The following is a 15,612-nucleotide window of genomic DNA, read 5'->3' on the forward strand; positions in this document are numbered from 1 at the left end:
CTTAATTAGGTTTTCAGAAGATAGTTAACATTTCTGTACATCAAAGATTACTGTATAAAAGGTGTAGAACAAAGGCTAAGAGCTAGCGTAGGATAAAAATTGTCTCCTAAAGTAAAGAACAAAAGAGAACAATACAGAGTTATTATTAAAGACAAGAGGTTATTGCTTATGGAAGGGTTAGTTGAAGTATATGCTTTAAACATTCAAAAAATATTGAAGTATGGGTAATTTGAAAGGGACTATTAAAAATCAATGGCCACAGTTTCTGACTGAGCATATCCACTTTGTCCTGCACAGCTATCACAGATTTACCTGCCTTATGCAATGTGACAGAATTTTCCAAGTTGATTAAAACCTGATGGCATAGGGAAAATTATGGATTTCTAGCAATATTCTCTCGTCCTGACAATGCTTAAGTGGGAGAATTAAGACTGATAGGGAAGCTCCATGTCATGCTAGTCAAAAAGTATGGCCACAAGCAACTGGTTTTTTAAAAGTTTATTAAACAGTTTTCAGGCTAATCTAATTTGGCACAAGAATTTTAAAACTCAGCTAGGTCATAATGCGCAGACAGCTAGCAGACGAAAGCTCTGTGCTCACTGTCTGCATGGCCCTTTAAAACTACAGGCAAATAGATTAGAGCTTCCCCCAAGTTCAAAACTAGAAGAAACTGGGAAATGTTTCCATCACAACTACTTTATGCCAAGAGTTTACATAGTGCTAATGGAAAAAGTGCTGGAAATTAGAGACAAGTTCAGAATGTGTTAGACGAGCAGAGTGAAAAAAAGAAGGGAAGTTAGTTTCAGATAAACAAGGGCACACAGAAAAGACTGGGCATATTGAGTTGGACAGGCTCTTCCTGTCCTTGTGCTGAACATTTCTCATGTTGCCTTTCTCTGTTTTCTAATCATATACTCCAGGTGAAAGGGCATGCTTTGTTCTTGTTGGGTTTTTTCCATAAATGCGATAAGTGTTACTGCTCCAGCCCTTTCCTAAAAATTAAGTTATTAGTATCTGACCCAAAAGCAACAACACGCAATTCATCATTCACGACAGTCAGAGAGCCAAAGCTGGGAGCCATCTACCAATTTTGGGGATTGTGCCTCCCCTTTTGCACCTTTGGTGCTCTGTGATGCATAACTCTATAAAGCTCTTTAGGGGATTACTTGCAACTTAAAATGGTACATATGTATCATAATTACACTGTATTCCAATAGAATCAGTACATCGTTTGCAGTAAGAAATCTCTTTGATCCTCTCTGCAAATGGAGAAAAATCAGGTGAATAGGCTTCTCTGACAGAAAGGCATTTTATTGATTGATTTGCTGGAGACAATCTCCCTTGGCTGGTGCAGTAACTGAAAAACAAGAAAACCTTGGTAGCTATCCATAATCACAAAAAAATGTTTAAAATTATTTTCTTCAACTTGTTCTAACTGATTTTCAGCACATAGGCTGCAATAATTTAGCAACCCAAAGGAGGAGACAGTTTTCAGGCATGTAGTGAGCACAAATAATCAAAGGGCAAATTATCAAAGAGTCTGCAGCACCAAGAGTTGCTGTCAGTGCAGAGAAAGCCCTGTATGTGTTACACAGCAGACCACATTTGGATGGCTGCCCTCCTAGCTGTTGCAAGCACGAATACCCATTTTCATCAGCTTATGAAGGAAAAGTTGGCACCCATAGACGCCCGTTACTAGAGTGCAGGCAGCAGCACAGGAAATGCAGTCATGTTCAAGCCTTTTCCTGTGTTTAAATCCACATGTCCAGTGGCCTGTGGCATTTGCTGTGTTCTCACTACCAGTTGTAAACACTGTGATGTTCTTTGGGGGGCACGAAACTGTCCTTTTCTTATTCACCTGAAGAGAATCGCCCTGAACAAAATTCACCATGGAGACAAAATTAAGAACGAAACCAATAAAACAAATCTACAACCTTGTCTATGGAGCTTGAGAATTACTGGAAATGGAAGAGAGCCAAGAGCCTAGGCGGGTGGTCTAGCAAATGGCTGAAACTGTAGCTGAAGTTTAGGGTATCAAACCTTTGTACAAACAAGCGTCTTTCAGAATAGTGCAGAATCACAGAGTCACAGCTCACAGCATCCATCCTATCCCAGCCATTAGAAGGTGAAGCATTTGCTTTGATCAACCATTCGTACTAACATTGTTTACAGTGGCATAAATAAGGAGTAATTTTATTTTAGTCAGAAAAGCTTAGCCCAGAATAAAACTGTAGTGACATCAATATGAGACCACAAGGAGCGCAGTCTGCCAGTATACAGAATAGTTATGATCCACATAGACAACGTTTCCCAGGAGCAGGAGTTTTCCATAATTAGTTATTAAACTTTCAAATCCTCAGAAGAGGGACAGTAAAGCTATTCAATTAATTGCTAGCTCAAGGTCAGATTTGCTGAGTGTTTATCCTCCAGAGTACTCTCACAGACCAGGTTGGGCAAACCAGCTGGTAAGTCTACCAGAAAAACATTGCGTACACCTTGGGTTTTCCAAAACACAGTTTTACATTTGCATTTACAATGAACAGCCCCGGCATCATGCAGCTCTCCTGACTTTCTGCTTCCACCACATTTGCCCTTAATGCAATGCCTAAGATTAAGCAGATGGCTCTGCCTGTGGTTATCCCTGGAAGAGTCTTGCCATCGCCTGCCACCAGGGATATGGGAATCCCAAGCAGCCAGAGTCCAGGCTGCCTAAATGGGCAACATGAGGCCCAGGCTGACACCAGAGCATCGGTCCAGCACAGGGTTCAACAGTCAGTGGAAAACTAAAGACTTGGCATCACACTGAGATCGGCTAACACAAAGAACATCCAGGAAGCTGTTGCTGACATGAATGCAGATTTAGGAATTTTCTACTAGCAGGATGGTGACTACAAGTTTGAGGTCTGTATTTCTAAAGATAGTAGAGTGAGAAAGTCCCTGCGACGCATTTTAAACGTGTCTTCATGCTGTAGTAGTTCCCCACAAACTGAAGCTATTTGCAAAAGACATTTATGTTCCATATGACTCTTGGTGTTTTCTAAAAGTGTTCAGAGGAAATTACTGGCTCTCTGAATGCCAGATGCCAAGGCACAGAAACAATAGGGAACCATATTAAAAAAGGAAAAGGAACATTTTTTCAGGCAGCTTTCTGACTTACCATAAAAAATTAAAAATTTCTTTTGTTACTCCAGAGTCTGAGTCTAATGATGTTCCTCACGAGGGACTGGGATTTTTCATAACACCAGAAAAGACAGGGCTTTTCAGACAAAAGCTCTTTGCTGTTTGCAAACAAAATACACTCTGCATTTCGCTCAACCTTCTCATTCAGTTTTTTGCATTCTCTGCTCGTCGTTCCGGGTATACTTCTAGGTAGAGTCCTTTCCTGATCTTTGAGTTTATTTCTAAATTTTTCTTTCAAGAAGTGGCATTTCAGTAGGCTGGGCTCACTTGCTCAGTCACAGCAAAGGAAAATAAAAATAACCAGCTGAAAAACTGAAGTTTCTGGAATGTGTAATACTCAGCATTAAAATGACACAAAGTGCTGCCTTTTTGTAGCTCTTGTTTTGAGAAAGAGTGAGGCACGCTTTGGGCACTAGATTCAATGGATCACCCAGGAAAATGTGTGGCCTTGCATTCTGATTGTGAAAGCTTTTTTGTTTGTTGCAATACCAGTAATTTCCCAGGAAAATGTGGTTTATTCAGAGTTTCAGTTATCTATTTCATACAAACAAATACTAGATTTGAAATGGCAGTTTGGTCTCTGAGTAAAAACTTGGATGACTAAATAAAATTCTGTATTTGCTGTGATTGAGATTTATCTATATATCTTTGTCATTATATCTTTACTGAAACATGTATGCTCAGCATGATTACACAAGAAATGTGTTTTCAGTACAGTAACAGAGTCTCACCCATCAAACTATGAGACTTTGAGGAGGACAAAACAGTCCCAATTTACCACTATCTTTTTTTTTTTTTTTTAATATGCTTCTTTGTCCTTATTTGAGTTATGCTGAACTACACTTAATAAATTATGAGTTTTCTAGTTTCTCTCTTTCTTGTCAAGTTTCACTTAATAGTATTTTTTTCCAGTTCAGTAGAAGGTAAGACAGATTGAAATGTCAGAGAGTAGAACAACTGGAGAGTTATAATTATATTGCTGTTCGCAAGAAATAAAATAAAACTATATTGCACATAACATGCAGAAGACATATGCAAAGAGACAGCACTATTAGTAGCAGTCCAGAGATTTTTGATGCTGTATTTAAAAGCTGAGCCTTACTGTGAGCCATGTGGGATGATAGCAGACAAGAGTTCTCTGCACAGGAGCACTGCAGTCTGGTAGTGCTACAAAAACACTTTTGATGGGTCAAGGTAGATCCCTGGAGGGGACTGCACTCATGCTGCCTTTTGGTAAAGCTAGATGTGAATCCAAGATTTCATAAATTTAGAAGGCAAGCTGTTTTCATATACAAGATACACATTTATCCAATACTTTCCCAAACAAAATGGCAAGTAGAGCCACAAACTGAATTCGAGGTCCTCCACAAGTTGTTGCCACTGATCATTGGTGGACTAAAGTTCAAAAGTGAATATGTGAACGTGTTTTGCCTCCACTTATAGGTGAGCTTATAGTACCTTTCTACTTAATATCAGGAGCCTGCTTGGACCAGACAAGTATGGTAAAGGCAAAAAGATACAGAACCACATCATAAGGGTTTTTTTTATTTATTTCTAAGCTGAATCTCATCTCCAGGGTCTTCTGAGTTTATCCTCCAGTTCCAAAAGTACTAGAGAATAGACTCAAGTTTTCAAAAATAAAGTTCCAAAACAAATCTTTGGAACTTCATTCCTCTGACTGAGATAAACACCTTTGTTTTGTTATAACTGCAAAAATACCCCATCATGAATTGGCTATAAACAGTTTTTTAATAAACAATATACTGCTCTTTTTCCTTGGCTTCTTCTATCACAATACCCCCATATAAAAGTATTTAAATGATGACAATGAATTGTGTTTGCTGTGTGTATCTCTTTGGGAAACCAAAATTGTACTGGAAGTAAAACCTTATCCTATATGGAGCCTGTATTCTGTCCTGTTTTGTGCCTGTCCTAATCTACACTAACTAACAAAAACCCATTTTGAGAACAGAAGACCACAAGAAATTACCTATAACATCCATTCTGTGGTCCGCCTAGCCCAGTCCTCAGTCTCCAACAGTAGCAATAGGGAGATGTTGGTTCGGAAGAGCACGTGAGCCCAGCCAACTTCTGCAGGCCCTTCTTCTCATACTCCCCAGTACTCACAATCCCTGGAGCAGGGGCCAAGAGGGCACATTCCTACCTATTGCCTTCATTCCTTCAAGAATCTTCCTGTATGATAGTTGCTTTGCAAAAACAGCTAGAGATTGCCCATGCTGTTTTGAGACTTAAACCTATAAACAAGTGTGACAACAAAAGTAGGATCAAAAATGGTCAAAAAGTGCAGTAGAGAAGTAAAGGAAAATGTTTCTGAAAAGACTCTGAGGTGTTTCAGCAAGGCACAGCCACTGGAAAAAAAAAAACCAAAACTCAAAATCTGAAATCTGAACTGAAGCCAAATAATAAATGCAGTCCTGTGCATCCATTAAGGTACGTTAAAGCTGCTGCTTTCCCATCTGTTCCCTGAAATTCCGAACCAAAACCGAGTCATCTGCAGTCTTGGCTTCCTCACTGTGTGAAACATTCATCTATCAAATTAATCTGGAGAAAACGGATCCATTTCATCCCTGGTGGGACTTTTGTTTTAACAGGATTGCATACCATGGATTGGAGCCCACTGAGGCCACCAGTAAATTATATGTGAATGAAAACAAAACCCAAATGAAACAAATAAATAATAACTACATGCTATTTTTTCCCTCTAACAGAAATGCCATTGGGATAACTGCAAATTTTTTTCTGTTGTGTTGAGAAGGCTAGCAATTTACACTAATAAAATTGGCACAATAACCCTGGGAGTCCTTATTTTTCTATGAACAATATACAATGACAAAATTTAATGCTAAATTTTCATGTCCTCAAACTCCAATATGTCTTTCATAGTTTCTTTCAACTATGAAACAAAATTCCTGATGCCAGCGTCACAGAAGGAAAGGCTCATGCTTGACCTTGTTAAGCAGAAAAATTGGAAATATTCTTCGCAATATCCCAAGCCAGTAATTCCCAGTTACTTTTTATTGCAAAATTCCCTTCTGTCACCCTCTGATTATCATTCCTCATTTATCTCACCATGGTGATGCAATCACCTACTTGGAGCAGTGGTAAGATTTATTTCTAGTGCTTCTAAAACATATTTAAGTTTATGGTGTTCCATGTTGTGCCATAAAAGTACCCTAGAAACTTGCCTGATAATATGCTTAGCAAAGTTATGTTCATTTATGTATTTCCACTTAGGACCAATCTATATGATTTAATAATCGTTAGGTGGAACGCACTCTAGTCTCCATGGACATCCCACCAAAAGTAGCACATATCCCCTGCAAAGACTAAATTGCTAAGTAGCCACTTGCGGGGAAGATGTGTCGTTTCTGTGTCTCGCATCTTATGTTCTCCATATCTCCTGTTGTGGTTCTCTTTCTGTGGCTGAATAGATGTATGATCTTTTTCACTCATTCCTTTACAAAAGTACTTTCCAAACTGTTGATTAATTAAGTTTCAACCTCACATGTGATTAGGGCCCAGGACTGTGAGTCAAGCAGCTTAGGTTCCCTCTATGGTTACGCCACAGGCATCCTGCATTTTCCTGGAAAAGTCAGTTCAATGTCTCTGCTCCTAAAACACAGACTGTTCATACAAAGATTAGTGAAATACTTCTTTCCCACAGGTATGTTGAACTTAGCAATGATAAAAAGTAAATGCATAACATCGATAATATGATTTCACAATGCAAATGACCATTAATAATTGTAACTTCCAGTGCTTTTCTGCTACATATGTAATTGTTTAGGTGTATTCAAACTGATTTATTTTTAATTTGAAAGCATTCTCTTATTACTGTTCATAAACTATAGAGGCATTAGAATTAAGATTTAAATTTATAACAAACTTGTTACATAAATTATAGCATTAAATTAACTTATAAATATTTTAATTAAGTTTATTTGTACCTCCTCTTACTGAAAGTCTTTACAGCTGGTGTAAGTCAATAAACATCTATTTACTTTTGTGACAGATCTAAATTTGAAGTTGCTAACTTACAAAAATGTCTCTATTAAAATAGCAAAATCACTTTTGAATAGAACTCAATTCATTTTGCAATAACTTACATTTTTTAAAGGAGTAACCAAAACTCAGAATGCAGAAGTTCACGGATTCTCATTCACCACCATGGCAACTTTTGAGTTTATTCAAAATTGAAAAATTAGTATTGCATGAAGTCCTCTAGTCAGCTCAAGCATGCTTGGCTGTACGGTGATGGCAACATGCTCACAGCATTTCCAGAATTGGGTACTATGTGGAGTAGGTGGATAGATCTACTGTCTACAGCTCAGGCCCACTACCTGAACACGTGCATCATTCTGTATCTTATCATGCAAAGATCATAAATCTTATTTTTATCCTCACCTCTCTTCAGTATGCACACAGATATTTCAGGGAAGTTCTGAGATAGTGTTTGCATGACCAATACAAGAATAAGACTCCTACGACCTCAATTACTACTTTACTGGTGTTATGGTAGAACTATGAAGAAATCAGCAGATAAGAAGAATAGTTTCTTCATTTTGCATTGGAAAGACAAAAATTAATTTAGCAACTTCAGGAATTCAAGTCATCAAGTCACAGAATGCCAAAAAAGAATGAAGACGTGAGCAATGATTTTTTTTAAATACCCTCCTCTTCTCTGGATGGGGAGGAGAAATTGAGGTTTCTCCCCTTGGGTGCAGTTGTGGAAAATCCAGTTAATAGTGCTATTGGACTTCGTAATTTTGAAAACCACAGCTCTTGATTTTAAAAGGAGTAGGATTCAATCAATACAAGGTAGCTGGTATTGACATATCTCTCATCATGTGCCCAATAAACTATGGTTTGTGTTAACACCTCTCTACCTTGCTTCATCAATTTTTATGCATATCCCTCAGAACACAGCTCAAAGTCTGGTTCAATCAACAGAGCAGTGCTCTGGTGACTGTCTTGATCGGTACAACTTTCTGATGTATTTGTGGTCTACTGCTGCTCCCTGGGAAACAGACTTGGTTACCAAATGGCGGGATGAAAGAAATCATTAGCATAGTTACAAGGAAATACTGACTGTACCTTACACAAGGCCTTCTCTAGAAATGGAGTAGTTTACAGGTTAAAAATGTTACAAAAATGCTGAATGTGAAGTTACTTATGACTGTAACAAGAAAGGGGCTAGTCTTTTTCTTAATAATGTTGTCTTCAGATATCCTACCAAAGTGACACTGTAGTTGCAAAGGTAGATGCATAATCCATTACCATGTTCAGAAAACTGCATTTTGTGTGTATATACATATATTCTAAGCAAACAGATATATTGTAAATATACATATAGCTGCTGGCCCATGGAAAACAGTGGTTTTTAAAAGTATAATGTTATAAAGCTCTGCCTGGTTAACTTTTTACAGAAGAAACAATTTTTTTTCATTACAACCCTAATTGTATGAAGTGGAATATATAAATATTTATAAATATATATATAATTTTAACATGAGAACATGTAAAAATGCAAATGCCTAACCCATTTCTGCTGTTTCAGAGGCATCAGGACAGAGATACATGTATTGAAGTTGCCCATTGCTGTCTATCCCTGACCACTTTTCCCCTTCCATACCACAGAGACCCATTCCCATTTTCAGGTTGTGATTATAGAAACATTTCAGAGAAGCAACAAGCCTTTCCCAATGCTACTTTTCCTAACTCAACCACATTACCACTCCTTCATGTAATTTTAACTTACTGCCTCAGAACAAAAAAACAGACCTCAGCATTCAGCTGTGGGTGTCAGATGTACCAGCTGAAGTGGTTAGATCAACATGTCATGTAGGAGCATGAAGCTAATGGATGAATGAAAGGATATGGGCTTTTTCTTAAAGTAAACCTCTAGAAAGCCCTATTGTGGCAGACAGATTAAGGAAGTTTCCTTTTCTGTACATAAGTAACATGGGCATAATATATGAGTAGTCTAATCTGGGATAAGGAGAAGCAACTTTTGAACTCCTAGAAAATAAATGAGGGTTATTGCTAAGCAAGCAGCTACACAAAGTTGCCTAAAGATTTTTTCTATGTTTTTCTATCTTTTTAAAGATAAAAGAACCCATAGTAAATCACTCAATAAAAATTTGACCATATTAAAGTTCACCAAAGTGTGAAGTGTATTTAAATTTGGCCTGAGATTGAAATATGTGAGGTTATATTTAATAAAGATGAATGTTTTTTTTCATACTCTAATTGAAAACCCTTGAAAAAGCACCAAATGCCACGATACCTGGTTTTTCTTCTCTTTGCTTAAATAGCCTTGTTACTTAACCTGTTTGTAAAGGACAAGAAACAGTTTCCTCATTGTTGTTCTTAATCTCAGTTTGAAAAGACAAAGAAAGTAGAATAACAAAGATTTTCCTTTAATTTTGTTTATTTTTTGGCTTATGACTCTTTCACTGTTTTAAAAGCAGAGGGTGTGTTTTGATGGTACCGGTGAATCTCACCCATTCACACACATTCCCAGCTGCCCACACTGAGACACAAAAACACCTCACCTTTATAATGAAAAAAAAAAGACTGCTATCGTTCTGGCATCCCAGGAATAGAAAGCACAAAGGCTAAATAAAGCATTAGAAATTATCCTTCATGATGCATAAAATTCTTTTAAAGGAAACCGACATCAAGCCACAGTGAAAATTTTCTTGACGCAAGAGTCAGCCCCATTCTTGGACACTCTTTTTCATGGGAGGTACTGGTACTGAACAGTAGGAGACTCACATACCACTGTCCTTGACTTTAATGCCATGTTGTGGCACTCCTTGTTTTCAGAGTGTCCAGGTGCTTTTTGCACATGCCAACTCTTCGGTGTGGCAAGTCTTTCTGTCCCCTACCCCTCAAGCATCTTTCCATCTGAATGACAGATTAGAGACAAGCAAGAGATACTCCCTTTTTTTTTTTCCACCAAAGCATGGAAAAATATGGTGGTTCTGCCCTTAGTTTCTTTCACACAGATAGATACAAAATTTATTGCAAGAGGAATGAAGAAATTTAGATGCAGTACTAGGATGACATTTTTCTGTGTATTGCTCCACTCTATTTCCTTTGATTTAATCAGTGAAGATGCTGAGTTTTACACAGCTTCCTTTCAAAACTTAATCTAACCCAAGCTCACATTAAACTGGTCCAAAATTAACTTCAAAGTTTTGCAAATTCTGTCCAACTTTGTCCTGGCTAATTTAAGCTGGAAGCGAGCAATGAAATTCAATACCCAGAGATTTTTGTCTGATTTGTAGTTCAAAGGGGAATTCTGCAGTTTCCAGGGCTCTGTGGGTCTACTCTTACACTATAATGGTGCATGCCCGTGCCATCTCAGGACAAGAACCACTGGCTGACAAATCCCATTCCTCTTGGTGACAGTCCTCCTTGGACTTAACCAGAAAAGGCTGTCTAAAATCTATGTGAAAATATTACTCGTTCCTTTCCAAGCAAGAAGTATTAAATTTGCTACACAAAGGTTGTCCATTATGTTACTGCCACAATGATTACCGATTAATATTATGTGAATACATAAATATTATTAACAACAATGACAATTCCTTTTTTATCTTAGTAAGCTTTAACTAGTGACTTTCTGTGTGTTTATACTTCTTGCATATGGCTATCACAGATATTCTTCAGCAGAAGAGCTGAAGGCTTGATCATACAACTGTGTAGCCACTAATGTTTTTGACATAACAGGTTTTCACTCCTAGATCTTAAAGTCTGGGCCCACTGATCCATATATAAATAATTCTTTTGCCAAATGTGTGAAAGTGCAAAACACTTCCTTGGCACAAGCACAATGTAAAATTTGAAAGCGCAAGGTCCTTGCCTACCAAATCCGAGGGAGCTACTCACTGGCTACAGACTCCCCACAAGCCCTTCTCTTACTGTACCTGCACTTTACTGGTTGCCAGAAAAAACATCCTCACAATATTATTTCTCACCAAAATGGCATGTCCAGAGTATTTGAAAGATCTACGGAGCTATCAAAGCCCTGAAAAAAACAATTAGAATTGTCATAGTCTTGAGTACTCCATGATCTAGTACTAAAGGGGATCCTGTAGGAACACAAGCATGTTGAATTAAAATGTTTTCTTACTTGCTTCTTTAGAAACCAGGAGAATAAATTCTCCTTTAACTAACTGAATTGCACAGATAGAACTGAAGGAGGAATCTGGCACATGTTGCCTTGTACACTTTTCTTATGGCTGTATCACTTATCCAGTTAAAACATTGTTTAATGGCTAATGTATATCTCTAGTTGACGTAGCATCATTTTTGGTTCTCAATAATATGCAGATGCGTAATCCCAAGAGCCGTTACTCGTATAAACATTTTTAGCTCTCAGTATGATATATGTGTTTTGACTGATTAATTTTCAAAATATCTATTTATACTTGCACCAAATAGTCTGCTATTTGCATACAAGTCTCCAGTTTGTTCACCAGCACTTTATAAATCTCCAAATAAAATCTTATATGTTTATTTTTCTTAGAGAGAAAATCTCATTTAATAAGTGCAAGCCTCCTTTCCTTATATGCATTTTACCACTGAAAGGGCAATGGTATTCTTTTCTAAGTTATATTGGTGTTGGGGGGTTTGTGTTATGAGAAGAGAGGAAATATAAATAAAACTTAAAATATATGGAATTTCTACCATTGGCTTTATCTACATATAGCTTAAAGCACATAACCATCATTTTATTGTTTGATGGTACTGGAGAAAGCTTAATGCTATGGTGCTACTAAGGGGACAAGAAGACTTTCCTGGAGTTGCAGCCAATATTCTGTTCACACCCTGATCTCCTACTCCCTTCCTGGTAGTGTTTGGTGCCTTCCACTTCTTCAGGTTTTTCTTCAGGTGTTTAGTTTTTTGAAGTAAATTGTGGAGAATGCCCTTAAAGGGTGTCAGCAAATATTTTATAACATATGTTTATCATTTTCTGCTCTCAGTTTGATATATGCATTTTGGCTGAGTAATTTTCAAAACATCTATTTGCACTTGTGCCAAATGTAAATTTATATTTAAAATTTACTTCCTCTCATCAGAGAATTGGGGTACTCACCTTCTGGTCCAGGAAGGGAAATGTAAAGCCAAGGTAGGAAGGGTTAAAAATTACATTGGCAGCATCCCTGGTCATCCTGCAGCCAGGCATCAAGTTGGTTTCAGTCAGTACTCCACGGAGTTGGGATATGAGATTCATGATGGCATCTATCCTAATTTTTCATACCCTATCCCTCTCCTGAATACCCTAGTAATCACAGAGCACAATGAAGTCTTCACTGGTTATCACATTCAGCCTGGCCCTCAATGGCAGCATGGTGAGATACAGTGCTGATGCTGTGGGCAGTAGGCAATGCTTCGGGAGTTAACTTAGAGCCTTCTCCTTAATTTCTAACATATGTACGTGGCTGCATGGTAGCTCCCGGAGGGTGTCTACACTGCCATGGAAGCAAACACAATTTTAGCCTGGACAGCCTGGCTTTAAAATATTTAATCCAGGGTATGTTAACAGTGTAGCAAGAGCAAGCCTAGAGGCTCTGCGAGTTCAAATATTATGCTTCCTGGGTGTGTCTGGCAAGAAGTGCTGCCAAATGTACTGTTATCAGCATCTTATGCTGGGTAATTTAAAATTAACTTGGGCACTGCCTAACATGAGTCGTGGCAACATACTTGACTGAAGCTGTCATGTCCCTCCAGGCAGGATACCAAGTTCAGGAGAAGCTGGAGATGAATCATTTTTGTACCCTTTAAAACCTGAGCTACTTTACCAGCTGGAGAGGTCAGCAATGTAATTTAGGCAGCCCTATAGAAGCACTAGGGAGAGCACCTTCACTCAATGGGGATGTGGAAGTGGAGCCTGATCAACATTTTGCACAATACCTGCAGTGGGGACGCTGCCAGCAGCTGTGGCAAAGGTGCACATAGGGACATCCTTCCCACGATTTCACAGGCAAGACAATAGCTTTCAGGAATAAGCATTTATCAAAATCCTTCTTTAAAAAAAACCCAAACACTGAAGACATGAGAGAGCGAAATAAAGGCATGTGTGAGTTTTCTTACTTTGTCTACAGAGTTTTCTCTGGGTGTTACTTCAGGACTGGACCCTGGTATTCCTGCTTGCCGGTTTCCTTTTGAGTGAAAAACATTTAATTAGCATAAAAAGATCAAGCGCAAGCATGAGAAAATATCAAGTGCCTCGGGGTGTATTTATTTATGTGATTGCTCCAGATGAACACACACTATTGTAAAAATAGTACATTCATTTCCCAGTGCCCTTCTAATTATGTATACAGTCAGGCAAAATGAAAGCTTAATTTGTTTTCAAAAACAAATTAAAAAACAGAAAGCAAATGCATTTCCCTGCCACAGAAATGATCCGGCATGTAGGAAATCAAAGTTCCTGTTCGTTGATAATTTAAACGGAGCAGAGCCCACTCGGTTTCTGAATCTCTCGTGTAAGCACCTTAACGTCACTCCCTGCTCTGCCAAAGCACATTTTGTGGTTGAGTAGCACTCTCCACTTGTCCTGCTGTTTAACCAGCAAATGGTTTCACTTTGTTGAACCTATTTCAGGAGCAGGAATATTAAGAAATTCACTCTTAAAAGGAAACAAAAAGAAAGCAAGCAAGAAGTTTTCCTGGTGGTCACTCAGTGCCGTGCAGGATTCTCTCAGGTTTCTAGTTTCCTAGGAACATAGAAACTTCCCTGTTGGTTGTTTTGTGGGCGGTGTTTTTGAATATATGCTAATTCAGCTTTCCTGACAGGGAGAGGAGCTGTGTCTCAGTTACACAGCTCTCCTGACAGCAAACGGTGGTGAGAGGCTGCTACAAAGCCAGGCCATGCACTCGCGCTCGTGACAGGAGAGCTCGCCCTCCTGTCGGGGCCTGTCGGCACCCTCCAGTCGCCTTTGTCGCCAGCAGCGGGGCCATCATGTGCCTATGACCATGGAGATAAAGGACTCAGGCAGCGTGGTCCTGACAGCCTACCATCCCCACAGCCCAGCCAGGATCCCGGGCATGGAGCAGAGCTTTGTGCAGGACATCCCCCCCAGCCATTCACCCACCAGCAGGTAAAACCTGAGGGGTGGGGACCGGTGCCACATCCTGACATTCTGCCAGGGTCAGTGGTGGGTTTTGCTGACTGTATGTCAGCTGGAGAGTGTTTCCCTATCACTCGGCCACTACACGAGCACTTTGTTCTTGCACTTTTCTTGCCTCCACCGGGAAAGTGATCCAGCCCAGTGCTGCTGGTCAGGACTGGGAGGGGGAAACACGAGTGCTTATTTTAAATCTTGTAAATCAACAGCTCAAGCTAGTTTCCTGCCCAAGATACTCCACAAGACAATCCCCAGGAAAAAAAAAAAAAGCACGTGGATCAGGCTTCTGCTCAGGTCGTTTAGGACTGTGTTACCAAAAGTCAGACGGCTGGAGTGACTGAGTCTGGCACTCGGAGAGTTGATTCCTGCTTTGGTTTAGAGGATTATTTAATTCCTTCCCCATTCACTCACCAGGACAGGACCAGCCTTTTTGTGAAATTGCAGTTGCTGTTTTGCACACTCACACACACACAATGGGAAATTTCATCATTAATTCCTTTGTGTTGCAGGAAACGAAGTATTGTCTTAATTAATGCAGCCATGTGTATGTTTACTTCCCTGCCCTATAAGAATGCATGCATTTGCACAGTTCAGAAATAGCTGTTTGGGCAATTTTATTGTTTTAGAAAATCTGACCTTTCTCCTAAACATACGTGTCTGGTTTTTGCAATTTTCTCCAAAAGAAGTGATATGAAAGTTCATACTGTAAAAAGTTGAAGAAAGTAGGAAATGTTACTCTGTGGCTTGACAGAGAAATGAGAACTAAAGTCTGAGAAAACAGTAGATGACATTATCCCCAGGAATTAAATCTGTGTCTTCTTTTAATATAAATAATGATATTTACTGCATAATGTTTATTTATAGCCCGATGGCTATTTTGTTTTCAGTGTCATTATTTAGGTTAGTTGCATCTTCCTGTTCTTTGTGTATTTCCCTGGCTGTGTCATAAAGATAACTCCTTTGTTCTGCTAAACTGTTATTTGAGAGCAGTACAAAAATACACAGTTTCATGTTAAGAAAAGAAACACAGTCTGGGCTTTTAGACGCAGTAAGAATGGCATTTGCTACTCAAAACAGAGAGTGGTTTGGCGCTGGGTTACTTGGGAGCATGTCATTTCTTCCCCAAGGAAGAATTTAAACTTAATCTCCCTATAAGTCTGCGAGTAACGGAAATGTGGTGTTTTGCTATTTTTTTTGTAGGTGTGCTTATTGTTTTAAAATGCTCTTGTAGTTTAAGCTCAGGGTGTATGAGGGTTTAAATCACATGCTTA

General features: G+C 38.8%; 1 protein-coding gene across 1 annotated transcript in view; it reads left to right on the top strand.

Annotated features, from left to right (window-relative positions):
* Positions 1 to 14,027: 14,027 nt before the first annotated feature.
* ARHGAP28 (Rho GTPase activating protein 28) overlaps positions 14,028 to 15,612 on the top strand; it is a 75,710-nt gene continuing 74,125 nt past the window's right edge. The window contains exon 1 of the mRNA XM_030496002.1: positions 14,028 to 14,314. Within this exon, the coding sequence (XP_030351862.1) occupies positions 14,184 to 14,314 (131 nt within the window). The 5' untranslated portion in view covers positions 14,028 to 14,183. The remainder of the gene's footprint in view (positions 14,315 to 15,612) is intronic.

Source organism: Strigops habroptila, chromosome 1, assembly GCF_004027225.2.
Source record: "Strigops habroptila isolate Jane chromosome 1, bStrHab1.2.pri, whole genome shotgun sequence".
Lineage (NCBI taxonomy): Eukaryota > Metazoa > Chordata > Aves > Psittaciformes > Psittacidae > Strigops > Strigops habroptila.